Source organism: Lepisosteus platostomus, chromosome 7, assembly GCF_059453375.1.
Source record: "Lepisosteus platostomus isolate fLepPlt1 chromosome 7, fLepPlt1.hap1, whole genome shotgun sequence".
NCBI classification, from domain to species: Eukaryota; Metazoa; Chordata; class Actinopteri; order Semionotiformes; family Lepisosteidae; genus Lepisosteus; species Lepisosteus platostomus.
The window spans coordinates 5,027,396-5,055,249 of record NC_142617.1 but is presented as its reverse complement, the minus strand read 5'-3'; the positions used below and the strand labels follow the sequence as shown (position 1 = coordinate 5,055,249).

The window sequence follows — 27,854 nt, the reverse complement described above, 5'->3', positions numbered from 1 at the left end:
TCATCAGCATTATCAAGTCATGCTGGACTTTTCATTCACCCAGAGGCAGCTACATGAGGCAGATATTCTATAAACTGCAGATTTTAGCAATAAAGTGTCCTATATGGGTAGCAGCCATTCATTTTCTCCTTCAGTGCTCTTTGAGTTTAAGACAGTTGAGCAGCTGAGCACATTGAAGTCAATGTCCCAGTTAGGGGAAAACACTCTGTACTTCATACTTCAGCCAGTAGTTTTACAGATCCACTAACCTTGCACTGCTTGATCCCAATTCAGGTAAGGGAATCCGGGACTAGCATGAGTCAGGCACTGTGAAGCCAGTCTTCAGCTTGTCTCTCTGTGCATCTCGAACTGAATGCTGCTGCTTCCATACCCATTGCATGTAAGTATTAACACTGGTCATCAGTGTCCATCTCCCATCCTCGTTTCCTGACCAAGTTAATGGTGACAAATTGATGCTGTTATTTATTGAGTCAATAATTGCACTGACATACAGCACAATGAATTATGTGCTGTGCCAGTCATGAATAAATTGTCAGGCACATTGAAGAGGTGGGGATCAAATGTGGTTTTTTTTGTATCATTCAAGAAGTGATTTAACTTTTATCCTACTACCCACTTTAATTTAACAGGTAAATTCAAACGCGTACCGCCTATACCACACATTCTTTGAGACAAACTTGAGATGATATTGTAGGGAAGGAACATTGTAGAACACAAGAGACAAAGTAATAATCCATTTTTTTTAAATGTGAAAAACACGATTGTGATGCCAGTAAGTAGGTCAAGCAAAACACAGCGCCTTGCTGAGACCTAGTGTGTTCTAGCAGCAGGAAGGAAGGGCTGATCTCATCCTGCCTTGTGTCAGGGAAGAGACCAGACGTGCCCTCAGACGCCAGAGAGCACGTCTGGTCTCACAGTCCCAGCCGAGAGCCCAGCTCTCGGTCCCTTTCACGTGACGTCTGACTGTTGCTCTCAGCCCCTCTGTCTCTGTCCTTCTCTCCAGCTCCCCCGCACATTGACCAATCATTTCAGTGCCCCACATGCAACAGAAATATTCTCGGCTGAATCATGCAGGCAGGGTGCTCTCCCAGTGTTTTTTACCTGCAGATTGAAGGACTCGTCCAGCCTGAGCCATGATTGCATTCAACAGCCCGAATGTCCTATTGATGCTTCCTTATACAGGACCCGCAGGCATAAGTTATTCCAATATAAAGTGCAACATGAAATAGGAAACAGTAAGAATCCTGCAAGCTGTGGAATCTACAGCTGTCTTCCTAGGTTTCGGCTCAAGGCCAGTGCAGACCAGAATCCAGAACCTCTGGCTGCTCCATGCCAGTCTTCCCAGACGGCTCTTGGTTGTCAGAATGGATGTTTGGGTTGAGTCGCAAAGAACTTGGCAAAGGAAGTTTGCATTCGACCAGCAGTAGCTGAGCAACTCCTTCTGGGAGGACTCGGTGACTGCTGAACTGAAACTTTCAGGAGTTTTCGGGCATCCCCTGAAGTCCTCACTCATACGTGAATCTTGGGTGACTGGCGCCCCATCGCCTGTGTCTTTTACGAAATGTTCTTTCAGGACCCTATGCAGAGGACACAATCCGGAAGGGAGTGAACACACACTGGGAGGAGACGAGGAACTGGGCTGGTAGACGAACCGGGGGTGGGGAGGTCCAGGTGAACAGTCCAAAAGGGAGTCCAAAGGGAAGTCCAGTGCAGGCAAAGGTCCAGAGCCGGGTGATCAATCCTAGACGAACAGAACAAAGTTAAAAGCAGGAGTGGAATCAAACGAGGGGTTGTAGACCGACATGACAAAGTTAAAAACTGGAGTGGGATATGGCGAGGGGTCGGGGGGAAGAAAGAGGGGACCGGAACCAGGCCAGTTGCTCCAGGTCCCGGACTCAGCTGGGTCAGGAAACCAACGCAGAGCCCGGAACAGAGTGAGCGTCTGGCTTTTGCAGGGAGGCTGGAACAGGGAGCAGGTGCACAAAATCAACTAAAAAGTGAACGAGCCAGAGCGCCCTTAAGGAGGAGGGACTACAATCGTGACGGTGTCCTTACTGTGTGACTTCTCAGCAGGTAAGAGAAAATCCAGTCTTCCATGTCATTCCTCTAGGCGGTTTAGCTGGAGACTTTCACCTGCAGGTTCTGGAAGACCGATGATAGTACATGTCAACCGAGGGAATGCTTTCCTGAGTTTACATTGTATAAGTAGAAGATTTCATTACCTTCATCTTTCCCACCTTGCTTATTCTTGGGTGATGTTGGCTTACCTGAAATAACAAACACAAAAACAACTGTGTTCTGCTTTCCTATAAGTAAGAAACATCTAAATACAATATATGAACATGTGCTGTACATGCACGTAGACCATAGAGAAATGTGAAACAATTTCTTACTGATTTTCTGAATGAATGTTTCCGGATAACAAAACATTCATTCTTGAAATGTGTAAAAATGGATGCTGAATAATATTGCTACACTTTCCACATACCTTTGTTCCTTTTTCTGTATATTATTACTGCTACTATGGCAGTAATTAATGCTCCTACTATAAGTGATGAAATAGCAACGCCAATAATGACCCCAGTGTTAGATTCCTTCTCAGTCCTCCCTATTATACCTGTCAGTGAGAAAGACAGAGGTCATTCCAATAAAGTATATGCAAGATAAGGCTTTCACAATCTTAAAAAACAACAAGGAAGTATGACAGGCATAGTGCATTCTGATTTACACTAATGAAAATTAAATTCACAAAACAAACTTCACGAGTCTTCTCGGTTAACAGTAAAAAAAAAGACTCAGGTATAAACATTTGCCCGGGAGACTAGGGGAAAACTTCCGAAAACGACAGTGAATGACCACAGTTATGCGATAACATTGAATCTCAAACTGTTTGCTTGATAGACCTCGTGGGTTCTGCAAATGAAAGATATTTGTATTCTATATTTGTGTGTCAGCACCTGCAGGCGTGGTGATATTCACGGCGGTGTGAATGACGAGCACGGTCTCAAACACAGAATATCGGCAGGTGTAGGTGCCCGTGTGGGCTGTGCTCTTGGGGTTCAGAAGCAGCAGGGTGCCGTCTCCAGAGAGCAGACTGTCTTTGGTCACTTGGGCGTCTTGCCACTGCTTTAAGACAGTGTCACTCCTGCTGTCATAGGACAGGATGTCAGAACTTTTCTCTCTGGATCTGAAGCTCCACTTCAGGATGAAGTTCTTCAGGTTTTTACTGGGAGTGACACAGGGAATCGCCAGTTCCTGTCCTTCAGGGCCAGCAATTGCTTAAAAAACATGCAGGAAATATATTCCATGAATTAAAATCAAATAAGCATTACAGTATGTGAAAAATATGGACATTGCTGTATTCAGAAATTCAGATTCAGAGCACATTTCTTAATCTTTCTGTGTGAAATCAGAGTGTTCTTTATTCTTTATTATTCTCTTTCATTATTTATAAAAGTCATGGGAATACATGAGGCTAATTAAAAAATAGCAAATAGTCAATTCTTTTATTTTAGTTTTGTCTTAAAATATCTTGAAGAAAACAGCGCTACCTTGTTCTTTTAGGGACGCAGTCCAGTTCTGTTTTCCATCTAATGAGTTCACGGCACAAATGTAAATGTAGTTTGAAAATATATTTAGTTTCTTTAGCCTGCTGTCCACACTGTACAGCCCCTGGCCGTCGGGTGTCTTTCTGGTTGTAGGTTTTAAGGGCTCCAACAGCGCAGGCTCTGTAAACCACCTGATGTGGGGAGCAGGGTAAATGCCCCTGGAGGAACATATGACTTCCTCAAAGCCGCTCATACTCGTGAACTCTATGTCCAGGGATCTTACAGGAGCTGCAAACACAAAACAGAATTACTCACTGTTACCATTAACTAACGCAAGGGGGGTCCAGTCATAGTCCTGGAGGTCTGCAGGTTTTCATTCCAGCTCTTCCAGCTTTAATCAAGCTCAGTCAGCTCTTTATTGTCTTGGTGGGATTGACTGAACAGCTTCTCCTAGATTTCCTGGTGTTGGTGCTTTGAAGAGACCTAGGCAACCTGTGGACATACCAGCCCTCCATGATCAGGACTGCCCACCCCTGAACTAAAATAGTGTGCTGGTTGAAGCCTAAAAGTCACAAACTAAAATGACTGACCTTCTACTTTCACAATCACAGAGCTTTCATTGCTCCCCATCTGAGTGCTGATGGAACACTGATATCGGCCTTTATCTTGAACCTTTATGTGTCTGAGCAGAAGAGAGGCGTTGCCCAGTGTCAGGAGCTGGTCCTTGAACAGCGCTGTTCTGCCATTGTACTGCAGGTCCTGGTTACTCAGCTGGTCAGCCTGGTGGTAATAGCTGTGCACATGAAGACTGTCCTTCTTCCAGTGAATGACTTCGTCTCCAGCAGGGCGGAATCTGCAGGGCAAGACGCAGTCCTGAGAGAACCCACATGTCACCATCACACCTGGAAGAGAGCACTTCATCCATCAGAAACACATATTCCTGATAAGCATTGTGGCAACCCAGATTCTGTCCCAGAAGCATAAGGGCATACGGCAGCACCATAAGCGCTTTGTTACGTTTTAATTTTGTGTCATCGTATAGCTCTATTAAAATCCACAATGACCAGATGGAGACTTCAAAGACTTCAAATGTGCCAAATTAGAATAACAGCCATTAATTCAGTACCCCGGACAGACCCTAATTTAAAGGAGTGGTTTGAATTCTGATTGGTGTAACTTGTGCAAAAGTGAATAACTTTCCTTCTGAATTATGAGCTGCTGGATAACTACAGAATAATATCTAGAAATACCCATGTCATGGACTTTAAGTGTATACAGTTCATGATGCCAGGCCATTTATACGAAGGGTACCAGAATCAAGGCTATTGTTATACTGCTACTAATTCTCTTCGCCACAATGAGTTCTTGCACCCTTTTCTGTTGTGCTTCTTACAGGAGAGGTGGACCTTGGGTAGCTTGTCCTGTGCCAGGTGGTTTTTGGCCTTCCAGGATTTCTTTTGCCATCCACTCTCCATCTCAGGCACATTTTGGCATCTTGTCAAGTTCCATTCTCAGCACATGGCCAACCCAACAAAATTGACGGTCCTGATGTCCTGTATGATGTTCTGGTTTCCAGTCTTTCTGTAAAGCTCGCTGTTGGAAATTGTGTTTGGCCAGAAGATGCAGCATATTCTCTTAAGGCAACAGCTGTGAAAGAAATTCCAGTCCTCTGGCTTACACTCGTTTCTGTGACTGTGACTGTCTTGGAATACAGTATGTCTCTAGGAATGTGGAACTGCAGGATCGTTCCATCATTCTGAAACCTGTGAGCACTTTTTAAGTTACTATCTTCTAAAACAGTACCAGACAAAAATGACAGCAAAGGGCTAATCAGACAGACTATGAGGATGAGAGAAACGTGTTCCCTCACATCGCGTGTTTAGATTGAAAGAAGATCCGGAGTGGGGCTGGAACTTGAATCAATGAAAGAGAGTCGTAGGGTTTCATTGGAGTGGGGTCTGGTGTGTGATGGGGAGGAGGGAGAGAGGAGGAAACCTGCCACATCTGTGACATTTTTCCTGGCTTGTCTTGTTATCGTTCTGATGTTCCTTGTTAACATTAAAGTAACATTTGCATCTACAAAAGCAGCACAAATTATGCTCAATTATTCCCAAATCATACAACAGTAAGTTCCCAAAGGCTTAAGCAATAATTTAAAATCAAAGCAACATGAGTTAACATGATGGTGTTGCCACAAAACTTAACTAGGCGAACAAAAGGCAGTTTCCAGCTGCTCTGTCATCTGCCTGCCAGACCAAGTGCAAAAGAACATCAGCTGCTGTGGTTTCAAACCTACATTTAAACTCCCCCAAGCCCTAAATCATGCTTCAGGCAGGCAGACCCACAACAGCAGAATGCTCTGATGTAGAGCACAAAAATACCCATGAAACAGACACAGTAAAACAGAACAGGCTAAGAACAGGCGTGTGCCCTGTGGCAGGCTAGCCCATGAAGGGGCTGCAGTAGGGGCAGCCACAGAGCCTCTAGCACTTGGGTGGGGATTTTTTAATTATTAGTTTATTTGTGAAGAGTTAGTGTTTACGTACTCACATGGGTTTTAGTTAGTGGTGTTTATAGTATAAAAATGACACTGTTCGTTTTGGTTTGGTTAGTAGTCATGGGCTGAAGCTAGAGAGGAATGAATGAATCCTGAATTTTACTTTGACAATTACTAGAAGTTTGTACGCAGATCCACTGGGCCTGTCCTAGCTACAGGGGAGGGTCTATTGCACACCTCTCCCCTCTGTCCTTCGGAGTACCAGAAAACAGCTTGCATGCTTCCACTCCAGTGAGTGGGATCAGTAATGCCCACAAGGGAAAGAACAGACAGAAAAACAAATCCAGCTCTGGAGCCTGACAGAAAAGCAACGAGTCCAGTCTGTAGGCAAGATATTTCTACAGCTCAGGTACGACACCTTCTGCTTCGTGTGTTGCATTGAACAGGTTGGGTCGGCCGCCAAGCGTGCTTTTCAGCTTTGCCAAGTGAAACATTAACACGCTGATGCCCGTCCCTCCGTACAGCAGAGCCAGAAGCCCCAGGTGTCCCCATAGCCTCAGCGCGGCCTTGTGGTCTCCAGAGAGGATAGCCATAGCCCCTTCTTCCTCTGGATTTTTTTTCTAGAAAGTGGATTAAGATCTCCCGCTATGCGCCTCGGCAGGGCAAAAATACGCACGTGAGACTGGCAGCTTCTGGACTTCATCTCGGCCAGACGGCCCTGAAGGCAGATTATCTCCCCTCCCTGGCTGTCCAATACGGGCTTGTTTTCTCTTTGCCGATGACCGAACAGCTGTGGTTCCCTGCTGAAGGCGGGGCCTGCTGGCCCCCAGGGTGGAGCTACGGCTTTAGCATCCATGCAGAGATGCGCAAGGGGACCAGATCCCTCAGTGAGCGAAGAGCTGGCCATCAGACAGCCAAGGCTGCTCCTCTGCTGAAGTCCTTCGAGGAAAGAGTGGGGTCTGCAGCTGGGGCCTGCCAGGTAAGAAGCTGCTTTCCGACTTTGCCTTTGGCTTCTGGGAAAGGGGTGCCTGAGCCCATGGTGGAGGAATGGCGCCTCTCCGTAGGGCACACGCTGATACCACGGGCACAAAGACTGTAAATACTTAAACCGGGGCAGGATGTGGGAACTCCTTGGCTAAGTAGCAAATCTTGGTCAGGAGTCCCCCCTTAAAACATTTAAGTTGCAATTAGTTTACATAAGACCTTTGGGTGAAGCGTAAAACGTGAAGCAGTTTAACTTCATCTCAGGCACGGAGGTGCAAAGTAACAAGTGAAGGCTGACTCCATGCTGAAAAGTAGAACCACAGCCTATCAACCAAGCTGTTGTCCCTTCTTTCTACACTTTAGTGTGGAATTAAGCTGCACTTGTTGCTTATCTTCCATCTCGCCTGCTGCTATGACAAGGGAAAAGCAGCATCTTCAGTGTGACCACCATACTCGAGCAATACAGGACAAGGATTCTTGTGGAGGGCTTGGACACCTGAGGCTCACCACTTATTATGGAGTTCTGCGACATGTAGTACTGAAAGCACATGTCTTCAATGAATAAAGTCTGAAACTAGAAGACTCTGGTAATGTCAATTTGGTAGCATAATATTTAGTTGCATATTATAATCCTCGCTATGCTTCTGGTAAGCTTGATTACAGCATGCCTCCTTGGAGTACAGACCTGAACTTTTTCCTGTAACTGTAAGCTTAAAAGAACAGCCTTGCTCCACAGATGAAGAGTGAACAGGTGTAACCGCTTCTGAGCTGAGACAGTAGCACAGCACATTACAACTTATAGCTGACTTTTCATTTTCTCCTAAAACAGTAATCAGGCAGACAGCAATTTTGTTGAAACCGGAGAAAGGTAGTGAGATCTAAATACTGGTTCTTTCATTTTTTGAGTGTATTTTCTCTGTACAAGAGTTCCAGTCACATCCCTTTTGACTGGCAAAAACAGTGAAAAGGTTCCAATTTCTTCAGCGTTCAAAAGGTTTTTCCCGCTAACCACCTGAAAGTAAAACTGAACCTTTTACTTACTGGGAATTTCACATTGTGTGCCTTTCAAAACCCAGAAGATCCAGAAAAACAGGAGTTTAAAAGGCATCAACATCCTTCTCTCCCAATCCATCATCTCTCTCAAGTGCAACCTGCAAAACACAAGAATACAGATCACAAATACTGCACACAAGGACAAGCAGCAGTGCTTGGGGGCTCTGGACTCATATCCAGAAGATTGTGTGTTCAGCTCACAGCTGTGGACACTGCTGTTATGCAATCGAGGAACATACTTCATGCAGACAACTCCAGTGCAATACACAGCTGACTAGATGAGTGCAGATGCAAGAGCCCAGATCCCTGGGTTCTGCATGGACTTTGTATTTTCTCCCCATGCTTGGTATGGTTTCCTGCTAATATATCTCAGAGGACAAGATATGAACATTTTGGAAGAAACATCACACCTGAAAAGCATCTATTTCTGGATTCTTTTAAATCATGAAACAGACAACTCTTTTCGGCCGTTTGGTAGAAAATGAACTTTGCCTGCTAGATCATGAAAGGCAGTGGATTCTCCTTATGGGACAAGAAGATAGCCATGCGGATGTGCTGCAGCAAATCAGAGCTCATTCGTTCCACAGCAACTCTCCTGATTTTAGCTCTGCAAGGTACTTTCAGGCCCTTTGTGATCTCAGCACAAGTCCGTCTTATAAAAGTAATTAGGAAGTCAGGAAATCAATAACTCACCGTGTATGCTGTTGGTCCTGAAATTTCCCAAACCTACTGTGCTTTGTTGCTGCTTTTCAGACCAGTCCTTTCAGCTTCTTCTGGGTACCTCCCCAGCTCTCAGATTTCAACTTTTGTCTGTCGTGCTTTTACACCCACTTATTGGGTTACAGGCTATCCTCTGAGCTCTGGTGTCTCACGTTTCTGTTAATGATGCAATGAATGATCCTCAAGGAGGTTTTGTTCCTCGCTAATTTAAGGTACGTGTTGGGGAATGCGATTTTATTTGTCTACGACAAACAAAAGAACTCATGCTGAAATCTGGTACTGTTTCAAAAGAAACAGCCGGAATCCTTCCTCATGTTGGGTATATGTCTTGATTATTTTCATTATTTCTTTCAAATAACTACAGTAAATCTGAGGAATCTAAAAAAATCACTTATTTTGCACCTTACACTAAGCCACAGATATTCAAACATCAGTCCATTAGTGCAGTGTAGTTTTTGACTGTAAAACATATCTCAAAATGAAGTGTAATAAAATGTCAAAAGAATCAAGGCAGCCTTCAGTCAAAATGAACAGGTTGCAACATGTCTGAAAATTTGCATTTCAACAAACCAACAGACCTGTTAGGTGAGCCGACAAAGAAATTGAAAGTGACCTGTTTTGGTCTTGGATTTGTAGAGAGAATCGACAGTGTACACAAATGACGCTCCCAGCACAGGGATTTTGTAGTTTGAACTGGATTAAGGCAAGAACAGGATTGTCAAAACATCTTGCTCAAAATATAAAACAATGGTAAGAGGGAGCTGAGGTTATTCAACCAGGCAAGAATTATAGTATCTTAACATTGAACGATATCTGAGGAAAAACACAGCTTCCACAACTACTCTGCAGAAAACTAAAATTGCAACCAAACCACACACATGCAGTCTTGTATATAGATTTACAATAATACTGAGCAGTTAAATGTTGCCATAGAGCCCCACTGTCGTTCATGTCCATTGGTAGATTATTAAACCTTTTCACGAATGATATTTTGAATTTGCTTTCTTCCACTGTATGCAGTGTACCGTTTCTGACTGTAAAGCTTTCTCACTGGTGATAGGAATCCTTTTTACCAACTGACACACACAGCTGGGCGCCCCGGTTGATTTGTGAAATTTTTATTGAGCTTCGACCAAAAGTTTGGGAGGTGGTCAGACCCTGATCTTGCCACTCCCACTTACCTACAGATAAATATCACGCTTCTAGCTGCCTTGCCTGCGTTTCATTTTCACATCTCTCCCTCCACCCCACCTTCTCTCTTACTCGATGGCTCATCGCTCATCAAAGCAGGGGGTTCCTGACAGCCCCCTCTATAAGGACAGTTTGTGGTTCTCCTCACCTGTGTGAGTTACCTCAATCAAGCTCACTTTGAGAATCATGCTCTTCCTCCTTAATTATAGTTTGACCAAATTGCTGAAGTAGCACTAGGGATACGAGGACTACATGAAACTCTTGTGTATCTTTCCACTGAATGAGTCTTGGAAGGCTCTGTCAGGCAGAGGCAGTAGGAGAGCACCTCTGGGAGTGCTGTAGCTGGAAATGTAGGGAGGGCATCATGGGTCATGGGCATCAGCAAGATGTTGATTGGTTTGTCCTTTCTGAAGGATTCCATGGTTAAACAAATGGATTTATTTAGTTTGTTACAACATTTTGTTCCATGAAATCTGTAGTTGGCTTATTCTTGCTGGTAGTAGCTAAAGGGTTACAGCCCCACTCACTGCAGCTCAACCAGTAATTGGTCCCAGCTGACAGTGTTTTTGTGTGTTTTGTATGCCTAATTACTACATCAAGTATTGCATCAGATATACTGTCACGCCTGGGTTGTCAAGGTAACTGACTTTCTAATCAGCTAGTCTGTTAAAAACCAGTGGTGCCTTTAAAATCACTACCTGACCTGATTCTACCCACCACATTGATTATACAGTACAGTATATACCTGAAAAACAATGACCCTTCACATCACCTGAAAACTTGTTCCTCAGAGAATTTTTACAACTAATTCTGATTGAAGAAGCATGGCTGCTGGGTGGAATATGTCTGGTGGGATCACGGTTTTCACTTTTAGATTGTGTAAGATCTGTTGATGTCCATCTAATCCAGGCTCCCACTGGAATGCATTGGGAAACATCAGGAATGGCTCAGATATCATGGCATCAACCACATGCATTTGGAAGCTGATGGGTAGTTTGCATCATGCTTGTGTTGAGTGAATCACAGCTGTGTGAAGCTCTGCAGCTTTTTTTCTCAGCATTGTCACGTTTGTCACTTGTTGGCATGTGACAGTAAGTGCTAAGAGATATAAGACAGTTAGAGATCAGAGCGTAATCCCCTTCACAGATTGGAAGTCTGGGTCAGAGACTGTGGATTAATTTGCTGTGAAATTAAATTTGATCCGTGATATTTTTCTTTCCCTTTGTGAATCAGTGAATATTAACTTAAATTATCCACGAACTGTGTTTATGCCAATGAAAGGCAGTCGGATCTTATGACGCTGGTGAGATGCAGTCTATAGCCTAAAGCTTTCTGTTTTATTTTCAGGACCACTTCTTCCGCTAAAAAAGCACCTCTACACGTTCATGTTGATCTCATTGTTGATCTCATTTACACAGGCCGTCAGAGTGATAGACATTAAGATATTAATTTTTTATGATTCTTCCGTTCACCAAGTAATATTCAACTTCGAGTAGGAGCTCATTTGGTATGTGAAAAAACCCGAGTAGCTCACCACTCCAGCCAGATATCAAGTACGCGCACTTATTTCTTAGCTTATTTGATTGTGTGATTTACCATTTGATTGTATTAACAAAGCTTCAGGGAGTTAAGAGCCAGGATTTGGGAACCGGTTAAGCTCCAGCTCTGTGATGGTATCATCACACCTTCTAAAAAGGTAGGGTTTCACAGGCTATGATTTGTGAGGCTGTGGCGAGAGCAGATTGTCCTTACTCTGTGTCCAGTCACAGACGACAGAAATGTCAAAACTGGGAATTACAACTCTTCATTCTATTCTGAAGGTCGGTGCGTTAAAGGCTGGTCTGTGTGGGTGATTACTGGGAGTGACTTCTTGGCAGGAAATAAGTCGGAAATAACGGACAGAATGTAAAGAAAAAAATATCTTCAGGCAACACTACTGTACTGTAAATGATCCCAGCTGCCACTGATCCAACAGTCTTGGAAGGCCTTGAGAGAGGTTTTGCCCCAGGCTCGTATTCCCTCTCCTCTTCAGCTTTCTTTCTATTATTTCAACGCTGCTGGCTGGAATGGAGAACCTCGTGGATCATGTGATTACTTATTTGTGTGTTTTCCCTTTGTGTAAAAAGGTACTCTTGTACATTATCTGTTATAACGGATGTCTGCTATGTAAACAGCAAGAGCAAGAACTCAACAGCCGCAGTAATACTGATAATAATGCAGCCTCATAAGTCCTTAATGGAACCTGAATTAAAATCCACAAATTGCTTAGCCCAGGATTTCTCAATACACATCCACTTTGATAAAAGCAGCAGCTCACTTGTTCTCGTGATGAAACAATCATTGCAGTGACTAAGGAATTAGTTGGAACAGAATTATGCGGGTGGAGTAGCCCTGTTACACACCGCCTTAGTCAAGTGGAAAACTGGTATCCATACCACTGGTATCCACTGGTATCACTGCAGTGATTAAAATACTTCTCCCCCAGAACAGGGGGGTGCTGAGCTGGGAAAAACTCAAAACATTTGAGAACAGGAGGGATCAAGTGAGCTGCTGCAGTGTAGCCATGGCTGTATTTGCCCTGTTCCCACTGTTATAAGGTCCCAGCTCACAGTTCCCAAACGACAAAGCCCGGGAGACTGGCAGAAGTGGGTTATTTTGTTATTTGGCGGAATTTGTAATCAGAACAGTGCCATTGTTTATTTTTTTCCGTTTTATTCCCGACTTTGTAGGTTATTGAAAGATTGCTGCGGCACAGCAACAGATAAGAAGATTAAAGGGGCTTAACGTCATTCTTTTGTTATTACAGGAATAAATTGCTATTCAGTTTAATCGGGACTCGGCGGGAGACGAATCACATTAGGAGGTCCGGGCGGAGGCGGGCGCAGGCCCAGGCGGCGACACTGACTCGGCGAACGGCACAGAAGGGGTGCCACAGCGTGCCAGCCGGACGCCGCGATGCAGAGCTGCGGCTGATTTCCCGGACGGGCTAGAGGGAATTTCTGGACGCCGGCGGCTTTGGTCATGGCCAGAGCCTCCCTCGCCGTGGGGGGGGGGCTTGAGCTCGGCCGACTCCAGCGCGATGACCGTAGGAGGAGCTGAGAGCAGCCCCGCGCCACCTGCCCAGTGATGGACGCCATGCACCTGGCATTCAGACTGCTCTTTCTCTCCTGGCTCTGGCCAGGCGCCCTGCTGAGCGGAAGCCAATTCCAGGGCAAAAAGAAAAACAAGGATGTGGTCCTGGGAGAGCACCGCAAGCATGGCAGGTGAGCAGTGCTTATTCGGATGTAGGGCTCTGACCACTGAAAAATCCTTTGGGCTGGTCTGCAGAGTTTCTTTACAATAAGAGCCAAGATACCGACACCGTTATGCTACACTTGAAGGTATGGGTGTTTTATGTTTCTGACATTGTATTTAAATGCACTGTCTATGCATAGAAAGGCCTTTATGTACTGTATGCGTTTGGTGCTATGGTCTCTCTGTAGAGCCTTCCTTTAAAGTTTACTTTATAGCTACATCAGCACAGGGATAGGTTTAGTAGAGCTGTAATGTGCAAAATGGCAAACACTGGTCAGTTGTCTGCTGCTCATCATATAAGAGTTGTAGGAAACAAATTCCTTTAGTTTAATACGTGTGTTGTTTCGGCCAGCTTCCAAATATCCAGTTAGATGTTAAACTTGAATGTGTAGGTATTCTCTAATGCAATCAAGTTCAAAGCATACTTTGGGCATGATGGCATTAGTTCAATAATTTATCCTCGGGGGCAGTAACCCCGAGTCAGACTTGAGATGAGAAGCCTGCTGAAAAAGCAGCAGTAATCTCAGAGATTGGTATTCAAAGTTCACAGTCCTGCATACTACTGCCGTCTCTCCTGAAATACGTTTTTGAAGTGTTTTTTAAACGTTTTTTGACCCAAATAAAACATTCAAGAAAGAATCTGCATTCCGAATCAGAAACAGAAGCGAGCATACTTATACAGTGTTGTCACCTACTGGAACAGCTGTGAGTGAAGTACTTACTGTGCTCATACCTCTGGAGGAAATGGGTGTATTTGCTTTTATTCTATGAAAGCTCATTATTAGCATAATATTAGTATATAATTGCAGGAATACAGTAATTAGCACTCTTAAATGAGCTGACTAAAGCATCTTAATTAACATCAGAACAAAATGTGTGGTGAACCAAAAGATTCTAGAAAAAATAGTATGACAATAAATGTACTGTGTATTAAATTAGTAAATAGCCTTGATTTCTGGACAAAGAGTGTCAGAGCTTATGCCAGCATCTATCTGCACAGAGGCTGAATTTCGAACATTTGTTTCCACAGCCCAGTTAGATTGTGAGAGCCTTTCAGACGTGGTTATTAAACCCATGACCCTTCTCCTCTGGGCTGTCTTAATCAGACAGTTTAATTGGAGCTCTGGGCGCACTGCCTGGGAGTTCACTGAAGCTTGGAGCAGATGTCTCCAGGAATTCAGCATCACAATCTCTTTTGTAGTTAGCAGCACTCATAACAGAATCTGCCATTTTAATCTGGTTGGGGATTATCAAGGTAAATGTACTTGCCCGCGTTTTCCCCCTTGCTTAACGTCGTTTAAATTGCCCTTTGATATTCTTTTCTGACCCTTTCTTCTGTGTGTGACGTGCTCGGTGCAGGTCTGCAGATTTACCACTCCAGCTTTATTGGGTTTATTTTTCCATCCCGAAAAGGGGACACATTCCCTGGACACCCGGAGAGCACCCCAATCCCACTGTCCCGGTGCGGTGTGACCCCCATTCCCACCCACCCCCAAAATCCTGCATTCTGTTTTACTTAGTACTGTGCGCAGTAAATTCACACTTTCATTGTGCCTCTACTGTACCTTTACTATGTATTTACCCTCCTCTCATAATGCTTCCTTATGAAGGAGCCTCTCAGCGTTCAGTTTTGTGGGCAGCTGGGCTGGGGGCTCTTGTCTACTGTCGGTGGTCAAATCTGGGAGTCCTCTCCGCTCGGTGTCCCTCTCTGAAACTGAACTGGAGCCCAGAGCCCAAGGGGTTTTTCTGAGGGGGTTTCTGGGTTGATTAGAATGTCAAGCCTCTGAAACACCTTGTTTGTATATACCGTCAATACAGTAACTTGTGTGTTGTGTGTTTATGTTGTGTGTAGTGTAGTTTGTGTCTTGTCATTGTTAACAGACATTTGTTTAACTGAGTGTGCCTGAATTGTTACTCCTTTCGCTTCAGCTGTGTCAGAGAACAAAGAATGTATGTGCCTCTGATTATACCCACCACTCAGGTATATTCTGGAGAAATCACTTACAAGTTGGGGGGGTTATGAATAATTATTTTACTGATTGACTAAACTGCTCTGTCAGTTTCTGATATTCTGCATTTTCATAACCCAACATTTGTAACAATATAAAAGCAACGCTGAGCAGAATATGCTCTATTATTTCTTAATTCTGATAAATGAGAGCCAGATGATATTTCAGGCTCAGAGAGGCCACCTGTCATCAGATATGAACTTGTTGAATTTAATAGTTGTTCAAACGCGTTTAAATATGTATTGCGCAATCACGTTATTGTGTCTTGTTACAATATTGATTTCATTGTGTGTTTTTTCTGTAGATTTGTATTACAAGGAGTAACTTTTTGGAAAGCGTAGATGAATAGTCTTCGGTTGTTCCTCCACTGCTCGGATGTGTTTCCATGTGGGAAATGGCTGGAGACTGGGGCCCTCCCGCTGTGTTTGTCACAGGAGTAGTGCAGCCTCGGCCTAAAGCTTGGCAGAACCTGCTGCACTGCAGACCCCGGTCCCTGCTGGACCTCTCAGCCCAGACCCGGAGCGGGATGGAAGATCGGGCCACGTCCCGGCCCCTTCTCTCGGCCAGCTCTTCGGGGCTCCGAGGCCTCTCCGCTCTCCTCCCACCTTGAGCCGCCGAGTATCCGAACCCACGTTCTGCTGAGCTGGACCACCTGGAGTTTCCTTCCCGGGTCTGCAGCTTGTGGGATCTATAAAACCTGCAGGGCGGCGGGCCCAGCGGAGGGAAGGCAAAGCCCTCTCTGCTCGCAGTGCGCACCTCCTGCCTCTTCTCTTTTCGTTTACGCGGTCGCTGCATTTGGACGCCCCTCGCGTTGTGATCCTATTATCTCCGCACCTCAGTTTGTTTCGTTCTTTTGTTCCTTTGCCCCTCACAGTCGGATAGACTTCAAGCTGAAGAAGTCCGACAGCACCAAGTCGACACTGATCAAATCCGAGCAGCTCCTGCGCATCGAGGACCATGACTTCGCCATGCGGCCAGGATTCGGGGGTACGTTGGGCCCTCGGGTTGTGCCTTGGGGCGTTTGTATACGAAAACATTGTGCCCAGCCAAAGGTCTGGCTTTTTCAGCTTTAATGCAATTGGAACAATGGGTCCAGTGGGCCTATAGGAGACCTGGGGGTTCTGTGAGTGCAGGGAGACCAGTGTGGCAAGCTACTGTAACCTGCAATAACCTGTAACTTGCACCATTGACAGCAGTCTAGTTGTGTGTAATCTTTGCATGGTACAGTACAAATTCTGCAATTGAAAGAAGAGATAGCCGTGACCTATTTTCCAGCAAAACCAACAATAGCTCTGCAGCAAAGCCGAGGAGAGAGACTTAATCTTTTGAGACCTGGCTGTCGCTGTTTGCCTGCCCGTAGGAAATTCACCGAGCTGTCGGTTTTTCAGGCTTACCGTGGTTTGTGGAAGCTCATCAGAGACTGGTACTGCAATATCATTTAAATTGAGGCTGCAGAAGAATTCGCCTGGCTTTTGCGTGCGATTGGTTTTTAATTTGAATAATTCCTAGTTTTGGGCAAAGGTTCTCAGTGCAGGCCATGGCTATTGCTCTTGCTTTAATGCATGTAGGGCCATTTGCTTTTTCTCCTCCTAAGGAGGTGAAGAAATTTCAACGTCACGAACTACACAACAGGAGCATTCCACAGTCAGTTCAGACAAGTTCTGAAAAGGAATGTTTCATCATATGGAATGGAACACATTTTTATTGAAACCCTCTGAAGCATAGAAATTAGAACACTAAAAGCTTCCTGCTCTAACAGTTTCACAACATGATTTAAACATATTTGCATTCTGTTTCTGAATTGTAGTTTAAAAAACAGAAAGCACAATGCCATCCCGTGTTAAAAAAAAAATTGAACCTGAGAAATTTTGAGCTGAGCACCGTGAAGATGACACAAGGCTTTGCACTAGTATGAAAAAGGAGAAAAAGCAGTCACATGAGAAACATAAGGACAGTTACAAACAAGAAGTGATCATTCAAATTATCACAAGACCACAAAATTATCAGGCGATAATCAGCTGCAGGCCAGAGAGCAGCGGGCCAGAGATTATACTGTGTTTACGTTTTTTTCACTTGTAATCCTCTCTCCTGTGTTTCTTCTTAGGCCTTGATTGATTCCAGGGATGGAAGCAATTAATAAAAAGAAAAAAGGAAAAACACTTGACTGTATATGGGTGTAGTGAGGGCCCTCATAGGCTTGAACCATAAAGAAACACCTTCATTTTGAATTACAAAGTTACAAACAATGAAATTAGTCAGCATGACATAACCTGGACGTTAGTACCTGATTCGATTTCATCCAGCTGCTTCTTGGAAGAAGCCAGGCTTTAACAGCATGGCTAGGCAGCTTGTTCCCCACTTCCACAACCCTGAAAATGATCTTTATTCTGTTCCGGTTGTACAGAACAACGTTTTTCCTGCATTTTCTGTACCTCATAACTATGCTACTTGGCATTTTTGTGTTCTTTCTCTGCCTTGATTTCTCCTCCAGGCTCGCACATCCCCTGGAAAATAAAGTAGGTCTTTGTGTCATCCTAGGCTCTCAGCTCTAAACATCTAAAAAAAAACATAACCCAGATTTTTTTTTTTCATTGAATACGAACAATGCCTGCTGAGGACACAGATGTGTTTTAATCTGGATTATACTTGGGTGTCCTGGTGGAGAAGGAAGAACACATGATCTTTGAGGGCTTTAAACATATCCGGAGCCCTTCACTGGGATACTGTTGGGACACATACTGTAGTGGTTCCTATTGAAACGGGGCCCTGTATCATCTCACTGGAAACCTTGTACCTTGCATGCATGTCAGACCTCCCACTGTCACGGTTAGTGAGTAAAAAGCATTGGCTCCCTGTTGAAATTAGTGGGCTCACCGGAGCTCTGATCTGCTTATGAGAATGAATACAGTTAGGATATAAGAACAGTGCCAGCAGAGAGGAGCCCATCCATCCCACGTGGTGTAATTGATCCGAGGGCAAACCAGGGTATCAGCTTCAACAGCTCAGATGCACTTGTTCCAGGCTCCCACATCCCTTTCACCTGTTCAGCAGTGTTGAATTCAACAGTGTTGAATGTTCAATTGATGCCACATTTCAGATCAAGTAAGGCTTCGATTAGCTCATTTAAGGTGGGTTGGAATGGGAACCACCAGGTGTGTGGGTCTTCAGGACCAGGATTGGGTACCACTTCCCTACAGCAAAGAACTGCTATACAAAAGCAATGGCAGCCATGCTGATGGTGACAATGACACTGGTGACAAGTCCCATTTCCTTTCCTGTCTCCCTGCAGGCACGGCTATCCCGGTGGGCATCGACGTTCAAGTAGAGAGCATTGACAGCATCTCCGAAGTCAACATGGTGAGTGCTGCCCCGCCCCAGTGAAGCACCGCTGTACCAGAGCCTGAAGCTGATTGGCTGGCATGACTGTGATGTTGGAGGTTCTGTTGTCTAAGCTGCTGGATGGGTGACTGTCACTGTAGCCTGCCTAGTTACATGTTCTACTCCATTGCTTTACAGTATCTTTTGTTCCAGCTGGCCTTTGTTTGATAAAGACTCTTTTGTTGCACCTGGGAACGCCTCTTGATGAATTATCCAGCTCCTGCCTCTGCACAGGACAAGATAGATAAATACATCAGGTCCCAGAATTGTTTATATCGCTTCTTCTTAGAACGTATGACCTAGGAAACCTAAGCAAGCAGTTAGGTTTGTTGATCGTGTTGTTCCTTGACATAACAATACATAGCCCAAGTCACTTTTATCAAAATTCTGAGTGCTCAGTATCTGAGCTCTGTTAAAATTCACAAAACGAAGTAAGTGATCCATATAAAACACATTCAAGAAGACATGGTTTTGATTAACACAAGAAGAACTAAAGCTACAGCAGTACCCTTGATGAGTAATGAAGTTTACAGGATTGAAGGCACCTTGTAAGTGAGAGAATATGCTCAGAGAACGAGATCCTGTGCACCAGCAAACTGTAGATTGGCTCTATAAGGCTCAGGCTACATCTTGGAAGGCAGAGTATCCTTGTACCAGATTTCACAATTCTGTGGAATCGTGATAGACAGCAGAAAACACCATGAGAGGTCACTGGGAGAAATATCCTTCCATATAAAATGACTGTAGCTCACCCTTGACAAAATCATTATCTCCATCAGCTGTGTGCCACAGGATATCTGAGGTGGTTACAGAGAAGACAGCGGGGTGTTTTCCTTGAGAAATGCCATTTTTCCATTGACCTGTTAGAAGACAACCCATAGAAACACTGGTGGATGATACGTTGTACAACCCAGCCACTGGGTTGATGAAAGCATGAAGATATGGGGAGGAATCTTTTTAACACAAGAATAACATGGTTCAGACAGAGGGCAGGGTTACTGCTCAGTAATACACTGACGAAATCCTTGAGCCAATGGTTTTCTCAATCCTGCAAGCCATTCAACAGGTGTCGATTTTCCATCAGGACAATGCAAAACCATGCAATGCTGGGATTACAGTGGCGTAACTACAAGAAGACAATGCTGAGCTGTGTAGTACCAACTTGACATCGAGAGGAGGCAGCCATATCCAAGCCAATATTTGTCAGTTGCCTGCAGCTGGACAGGATGAGTAGTAGTACATCCCACAACAGTCTGTCCAGAAGCTGATCAGGCCTGTGCTTCAGCTAATGCTCAGTAAGGTCATAACCAAACCTAACTTTGAAGTATTTTCTCTATAGTGGTGCCACTACCATAAATGTAGAAAAAGTGCGTAATTGCTTGATTTGTATTTTGTTCACCTATTCTGTGATTTTGTGTTATCTTTATAAATACATTAGATTTGGGTGCTGCATTTCTTTTGTCCATCAGTACACCTGTGGTAATTGTATTGTTTTATGCTGTGTATAGTCATAGAAATTATGCAGACAAAGTGGACATATACATTTATATATCTTTTAAAGACTGTGATTGTAGCAGGGCACCAGTTAATCATCCTCCTACAATGTGAGAGGAAGCTGAGGGGGCCCTGCACAGTCTTGGTGTAACTTGGGAATGTACAAACACAGCACTCGCATTCCTGGTGACTTGATCTGACCTGTCCCTGCAGGATTTTACCATGACCCTCTACCTGCGTCACTACTGGAAGGATGAGCGCCTGGCCTTCCCCTCCAGCAACAACAAGAGCCGCACCTTCGACAGCAGGCTGGTTAAGAAGATCTGGGTCCCAGACGTATTCTTTGTCCACTCCAAGAGATCCTTCATTCATGACACCACCATGGAAAACATTATGCTAAGGGTTTACCCTGATGGCAACATCCTTTACAGCGTCAGGTACAGCAACCAGTGGGGTGATGTGAGACTGGAGCCTAGTTTAGGAGCCTGTCAGAAGGCCAGACTTGGAACTGAGCCAGGGTTTAGCGGGGACCCTTTCTTCAGGTAGTCCTTTGACCCAATCCACACCTTTCTGTCTGTCCTTTGACCAAGCGAACATCAGTTTTGCCACTTTGCAACAAACTCAGCTTGATCACGAGACACTATTCAGAAACTATAAGAAACAATTTTGTGGAGATTAATTATACAAGAGAACAAATGATCATAAACCATGTGGTAGCTCAGCTTTAACAAAACTGTTCGGTACACGTTCTGGTGAAATTGCATGCCTTAGTTAGGACAAACACCAATAAACCGTTGTTCAGAAGTTCCTGTTTACCTAACACGTTATCCATATCATAGAAAAGTGAATAGAAAAGACTCTTGGCAAAGTTTTAGTTGTACTTACTGTACAGAGCAGCGAGATGCAGTCAGTTGACTAACTGGGCAGGAGTCTCTTGAACTTTACACCTCTGTCTCATCTTGTGTCCTCTAGGATCACAGTCACTGCATTGTGCTCCATGGATTTCAGCAGATTCCCTCTCGACACACAGAACTGCTCTCTGGAGCTGGAGAGCTGTGAGTATGTTTTATGCATACCTCTTAAGTACACCTCTTTATATAGTTGAGCACATTGCAAACAAACTGAGGGTAATTACCTGGTCCCATGTTCTTTTCTTGCACAATAAACCCAGTTTGCACTAATCATTCTCATCACCTAACATATATGTGTTTTGTACAATCTACAACAGATCTTTACACGAAGGTCAGTATAGCGTATTTGCCTAATAGTTTTTATCTACAGACACTTGGTTTTTAGGGGCCATCTAGTGTTTGGGGAGTGATAACGTATCTTCATTCAGAGTTTCACAAGTTCAAAAAGTTTGAAACTGAAGGGACGTCCAGCATTCTGATCAATTTGTTCTTTAGCCTAAGATGTACAACAGGAAGAGGTTTTATCTTATTCGTTTTCTTACAAAGTCTTAGACTGTTTTTTTCAGATGTGAGATTTTAGATTTCAGATCTTTGCACTGTGTGTCTTACTTTGGCAGTAGACAAGCACAGCTTGAATTGTGGAGGTTTTAGAGACATCCATGAAAGTAAAATATACAAGGTCATAACCTGGGGAACTGTCACTTCCCCTCACAAATCTGTTTTACAATCTCTGCAGCTAAGATGATTTCCTGCCTATTTAGGTTAATCATCCACCTCCTAGTGTCCCCCTAGTCCAGTTTCCAGTCCTTCTGTCTGCAAAATTGTTTGCCCAGCTCACAGCCCAGTTACCAGGGCAATACCAACAAGCCTGCCCACAGGACAAGATTTTACTGGGACCTACATCCGTGTTCTGTATATAATAAGTAAACTTGGGTTTCTTCTTTCTTTTTGAACTTTTGGTCTTCTTTTCCTCTCTTCCAGATGCTTATAATGAAAATGACTTAATGCTCTACTGGAAAAATGGGAACGATTCATTAAGGACTGATGAGATTTTGCTGTCTCAGTTCTTTATTGAAGAATTTAATCCTTCCAACGGGCTCGCTTTCTACAGCAGTACTGGTATGTCTGTTAATTAGCCAGTACCTTCGTGTCTGAGCCACATACACAACAAAATTACATTGTATTTCAAGCTGAAAATATGAAGGGAGGCCACTTAGTCACAGAATTGGCTTATTTTCCTTACAGATGTTCAGCCTTGAGCATTCCTGACCCTGTTTAATTTTTATCTCTTGGAACTTCTCCACCTCCCTAGTTTCAAAGCTAAACATGTCACTTAGCTCTGCTGATCACTTTGTGAGGGCTGCCGGAGGTATACTTTGCATGCTTTGGAAAGAGCTTGTTACACAAGATTTACTTCTGTGTACCTCCTCAGGTCTGCTTTAAGATTTCTTTTTTAGACATCTGTTTTTTCTGACGTTTCGCTAATCATCCCCCAGAGGAATGACTAACACAAGGCTTCCTTTATTCTGCTGGTGTTATGACACAGGCATCAATTTACAGTAATTCGCATGAAAATAAGGATCAAACAGAAGCAAGGAAATACTAAATACTCTACCGTACGTGAAATACTGTAAGGTGAATCTGAACATTATCACGTCCATTCAGTGTTTTCATTTCAAATTGGAACTTAGGCTATCTGATTTCAAGGCTCCTTACAAAACAAAACTTGTACTATTTAGTTAGGCCAGGCCTCTATTACAAAAAACAGTAATTATGCCTTAGTAAGAACATAACTATAAAGTACAAACAGATTTTCCTGCATTTATGTAGTGACATAGTATAGATGCAGTAATTGCACTGATAATAAAAGGTCACTCAAAGACTTAAAATAAAGCATCCTAAACTGGCCGGCTGCTATTTTGCTTCTGTCTCACCATGACTTCCCTTGATGTTGTTGTAGTTCAGCCTTTTGTTTGTATAGTATATATCTTGCAGCTGGACATCTTCTTGCAGGACTCTGCCTTTGTGGTGTGCTTTTCCTGCATACAGAATAATTTTCAGGTCTCTCCACGGCCAGTCTGCACTGCTAATGGTCTCTTCTCTCTCTTCTTCTTATGTTACAGGATGGTATAACCGCCTCTATATAAACTTTATACTTAGGAGGCATATATTCTTCTTTATGCTGCAGACCTATTTCCCAACCATGTTAATGGTGATGTTGTCCTGGGTTTCATTTTGGATTGACCGAAGAGCAGTTCCGGCCAGGGTCTCTCTAGGTAGTATACCATTCTGACAATGATGCGGAAGAAATAATGGAATACCCCCGCAAACCCACCCCCCTTTCCCAGTACTTGCATCCAGACAACAACATCTTTTATTACCTGGAAACAGATCTTCTCAGAATGAACACAGCTCCCAGTAACAACATTCCCGAATTTGCAGACTTTGATCCAAACCCAAGCTGATGACACGACACCATTACTCTTTTTTCTCCATAACGTGACACACTGGCTGGAGATCATCCAGAAGTCTCTTGAGCCCAAGTCCCATTCCAAAGTTTGTGGGCTGTGTCTCAAGTCATCAAAAAACCACAGGGGTTCAGCGCCTCGGCCTGACGAAAGCAGGCAAAGCTGAAATGTGGAAGGTCCTTGCTTGCTAAGAGCATCTCATTCAATTCAATTCAATTTATTTTTATATAGCGCCTTTCACAACAAGGTTGCCCCAAGGCAACCAAGAATAGTCATCTCATGGTGACATTCTTATACTGGCAGATGTGTGATCCAATGGTTAACAAAGCATGGCTGTTACACACTTTTTAGAAACTTTATAAATGTTGTTCTTTAGGCAAAACTTACATATGGGATTGAATTTGTGACAATTATATGAGCCATTGTTTTGGCCACACCTACAGTATATTACAGTACTTTTTTGTCCTTTGTTTTGGTCATACCAACATTTTTGTTGGCCCTTGTTTTGGCCACACATTTTTAACTTGTTCGAAATGTGGTTCAGCCAGTTCTTAATACAAATCATCAAGCTTTTTAAAGTCTGTGCTCGGACAACAGAGAGTAACGCTCGGTGCAAAAGACTACACGTGTGAAGCCAATGTCTGCTACCGTGCATGGCAACCGTAGATTTTGAGGTGATGAATCCACTTAACAAAACACATCCTACAGTGTAAACTGGTGTGCAATGCTGTGGTTCTCACAGGGACCAGCAGTCAGTAACACATTGTTTGCATACTGCTTGGCAACAGCAGGAGGCAGCTCTTAAAAGGAGTCAAGAAACATTTGCACCAGGATGAACTCTCATTTAACCAAAAAAAGTTGTAAAAAATACAGAAAACTTCACAGGTTTCCTGTCACCTTCATATAATCAGCCCTGATGTTGGTTATAATAAATGCTCTTCAGAGTTATGGTGTTTAAGAGCAAGTAGAACTATGATATACATGAATATCAATTAGCTGTGAAGTTAAATAACTATGGATAGCTGATAGCGAGTCCGTGCTGCACAAAACTGCAAAGCACAAGGACAGACACACACAGCAGTCTGATAATGTGCACTTGTACATTCAGATATGAGCCTAATACAAATGCTCAAACAAAATGCTCCAGGAAAACAGGCCATGCCTGTGTTTTATGCTTGAGGATGCTCAGTTTTTTTTAAAGTGGAAGGATTCTTGATAATCCAAAAAACTGTCCTAAAACTGAAGTATGTTTTCGAACGAGAAAAGCTCAGAGGTGTGTTCTTTGCCTTTGTTCACTGCAGGAATCACCACTGTCCTGACCATGTCCACCATCATCACAGGTGTGTCGGCCTCCATGCCCCAGGTCTCCTATGTCAAGGCCGTGGATATCTACCTGTGGGCCAGCTTCCTGTTCGTCTTCCTGTCCGTCATCGAGTACGCTGCCGTCAACTACCTGACCACCATTGAGGAGATGAAGAAGATGGAGAAGGGAAAGGTCTCTCTTTGCTCTGCTTTTATTTTTTGAAAGGGTGCCCTTCACTCTTCAGCCCTTCAGTCTTCCTGACCTATGAAATGCCTAAATTAATGAATTATTTTCCTAAACTGGACTATTCAAATTGTTCCCTCACCTCTGCCTCTACGCTAGACCTACAACACCACAGCCAAACACACGAGGCACACAGGAACTATCCAGCTGAAGCGTGCACAGCCTCCCCCTGGCTGTACTGCCCAGGGGCCAGACGCCGTCATCGCTGGGCTCCATGGGGAAGATAAGGACAAGCATGTAGTCCTTCTAGACCCAATCAGAAAATCTGCCAGCAATGAAGATGCCCCCAAAAGTGTTCACAATATAGTTAGGAAATGTATTTAATGCAGGGAAGTAAAGTACAATATGGTTTTCTCTTCATTTAAACTCTTATTCACATAGCAGCAATAACGATTGAGCGAAACCTTCTGCCAGATCTTCAGATTTTTACATCTGAGGCTGTTAAAACCCTGCCTGGCTGTCCGCAGCCCCTGGGTTAGTACAGTACCTGCCCCACAGGAGGGTCGCTCAGAGTTTCGTAGTGTTCATGGCTGTGCCTCTGTCATGTGACCATCATGCCTGATGTTATCCCCCCCTCCAGCTTCCGGTCACGTTCAACACCACGCAGGCCATGGCTTTCGATGGCTGTTTCCACGACAACGAGATCGAGCTGACGCCTTTCCCGGAGATCCCCGTGAACCCGGAACAGCCCCCAGCGCGGAATTCCGCGGACGCCCAGCCTGTGGAGGGCCACCGGCTGCGCAGGAAGCGCTCCATCAAGAGCAACGTCAACTACATCATGAACAACAGCCACGTCATCGACTCCTACTCCCGCCTCCTCTTCCCTGCCGCCTACCTCCTGTTCAACATCATCTACTGGGGTCTGTACTCCTAGAGGGGCATTCCCCTTTCCCATATTCCTGGCAACCGGACTGCGAAACTGTCTGTCCGGTTGCAGAGGCCGTAGCAACTGGGAATCCAGGTTGGAATTAAAAGCGTAAGGTGGGATCTCATCGCAAAACTGTGTGGAATATACACAGAAGAACCATCAAGCTCCTAATGATTAATCAGCCTGAATAAATAACAATCTGTCGGATTAAATAACATTTATTGGTACAGTCGTTCTGTAAAAATAGTCAGTTACAAGCAAAACTCTGAATATCGACTACTGCAGTGCAACATGCTAGTTGACAAAATGTAGAAGATACCTGTACAGGTTCCAGTAGAATAAATAAGGTTTCAATAATCCTTCAAAGGACAACAAACACAAAATAGAAAAAAAACCCATAAACAATATTAAATTCAAGTACAGTACAAGGTGTGCAAATAAGTTTACTTTTATAAATCTTGGGCCCAAACTTGGAAATTCATACTTTCCAATGAGTCGGAGGACATTCATGGCCTCTGTGTGCTGGGCACGTCCACCTGTGTCACAGACCAGGGGATAGTCAAGCACAGCAGCCTGCCATTCACTATCCAGAAGTCACTTGTTTTCATTGTCGGCTATGCTTTCTCTATGAAAACCATGGAGTAAATTCAGGAAACCTACAAATCTTGGCCATCTATTTGTTGACATGTTGTGTGTGACACTGAGCTTGTTGAGTATGACCCAAGATGTCAACAGGGCTGACCTGGGCCTGTGACATCATTACAATCCCCAAGGAGCCTAGAATGTGCCCACAGCAGGGGAAGTCGATCCTCATGTTCCAAGAAGCAAAGGGACGATGTTTTCCTGAATAGGCAGAACCCGACAAATTGACAATCTGAATCCAGAATTTCTGGAATAACAGTGGCCGGGCTCCTTACTCCACATCGGGCTTCTCGGCCTGTGCCTTTCTCTCGGAAACACACAACAACGTTGTGGCTGAAAGGCTGCCCTGTTGGTTCACACGCTTCATTTTTAGTTGCGTGAAACTGGAAAAGTGAAACTGGATTTATAAAAAAGCCTAGTGTGTCGAGATTGATAAAAAAGCCGAGTGTGGTTTCACTAGTTTCTGGAGAACGTTGACGTCAGCACAAAGCATATTCAGCACCTATCTTTGCATTTATCTGTATCTATACATATATATTAATACACTGGCACTGTGGTAACCTGGTGTTAGGCGGCAAAAGGTTTTACAATGCAGGACTCTTCCGGTCATGATCAGTCATGAGAATCTGGTGCCTCCTTGTGTGTAACAAACCTTCACCAGGCCAGATCAAAATCATCGTCCCTTCTTCGTCCTGAGCCTGTTATTGGAAATGTCATTGAGCACCACATCCAGGCTGGGCTCACTCAGTGTCCCAACATTCACGTCCTCATATGGATTACCTGCAGAGAGCGCACGAGAGGATTTTTTTTATACACCATTTCAGCAGGAATGATGTGGATTAACAGTTTAAAGGCGACCTTGGTTTTGGAGTTTGTGCAAGAAACCTTTTTTTTTCATCCACCTACACAGAAGCTCTCATCTTAGACACTCTAAATGGCTCATGTCCATGGTCAAAGAAATTTGATGCACATCATATTTCAACTGTCTGAAAGCTAATATTTCAAATGTACCCCTATGAACAATTTACAACAGTGACAAAACAGTAGCAGCATGCTTCATGGGTAATGTAAGCTGTAATAAAAGCTGTGAAATGCATGTTTTTTGCATGTATCACCCCTTTGCGCTTCTTACAGTACAAGTTCAGTATGTTGCACTAAAACCATGGGGATCAAATGCATATTTATGCTTTTTAAAGAATACAACAGTTACTTGTATGTCAAAAAGACCTTAAACGTATTTTAATTTTTTTT

General features: G+C 43.9%; 3 protein-coding genes across 17 annotated transcripts in view; 1 reads left to right on the top strand and 2 right to left on the bottom strand.

The window, feature by feature from the left end:
• Positions 1 to 598: 598 nt before the first annotated feature.
• On the bottom strand, positions 599 to 8,898 carry hhla2b.1 (HERV-H LTR-associating 2b, tandem duplicate 1). 2 transcript variants are annotated; one of them, XM_088638751.1, is made up of 9 exons: positions 8,776 to 8,896; positions 8,071 to 8,180; positions 4,139 to 4,450; positions 3,552 to 3,836; positions 2,958 to 3,278; positions 2,489 to 2,617; positions 2,223 to 2,267; positions 2,056 to 2,142; positions 599 to 1,741 (listed from the first exon to the last, which is right to left on the bottom strand). In XM_088638751.1, exons 2-8 carry the CDS (start codon positions 8,162 to 8,164, stop codon positions 2,099 to 2,101), a joined length of 1,230 nt encoding a protein of 409 aa, XP_088494877.1. In that variant the 5' UTR covers positions 8,165 to 8,180; positions 8,776 to 8,896; the 3' UTR covers positions 599 to 1,741; positions 2,056 to 2,098. The 2 variants fall into 2 exon arrangements, with proteins under 2 accessions (XP_088494877.1, XP_088494878.1); XM_088638752.1 differs by lacking the exon at positions 2,489 to 2,617 and having other exon boundaries at positions 8,776 to 8,898.
• Positions 6,848 to 27,699, top strand: LOC148657961 (gamma-aminobutyric acid receptor subunit rho-3). 5 transcript variants are annotated; one of them, XM_088638746.1, is made up of 10 exons: positions 6,850 to 7,024; positions 12,800 to 13,256; positions 16,171 to 16,283; positions 18,586 to 18,653; positions 20,382 to 20,605; positions 21,141 to 21,223; positions 22,061 to 22,198; positions 23,203 to 23,355; positions 24,849 to 25,042; positions 25,674 to 27,699. In XM_088638746.1, the coding sequence occupies exons 2-10, from the start codon at positions 13,120 to 13,122 to the stop codon at positions 25,965 to 25,967; spliced, it is 1,404 nt and encodes a 467-aa protein (XP_088494872.1). In that variant the 5' UTR covers positions 6,850 to 7,024; positions 12,800 to 13,119; the 3' UTR covers positions 25,968 to 27,699. The 5 variants fall into 5 exon arrangements, with proteins under 5 accessions (XP_088494875.1, XP_088494872.1, XP_088494873.1 ...); XM_088638747.1 differs by lacking the exon at positions 6,850 to 7,024 and adding an exon at positions 8,927 to 9,014; XM_088638748.1 differs by lacking the exon at positions 6,850 to 7,024 and adding an exon at positions 12,501 to 12,638.
• Positions 26,164 to 27,854, bottom strand: part of adgrg2a (adhesion G protein-coupled receptor G2a) — a 34,596-nt gene continuing 32,905 nt past the window's right edge. For all 10 annotated transcript variants that reach the window (XM_088638734.1, XM_088638742.1, XM_088638737.1 and 7 more), the window contains one exon: positions 26,164 to 27,383. In XM_088638734.1, coding sequence (XP_088494860.1) covers positions 27,277 to 27,383 — 107 coding nt within the window. In that variant the 3' untranslated portion in view covers positions 26,164 to 27,276. The remainder of the gene's footprint in view (positions 27,384 to 27,854) is intronic.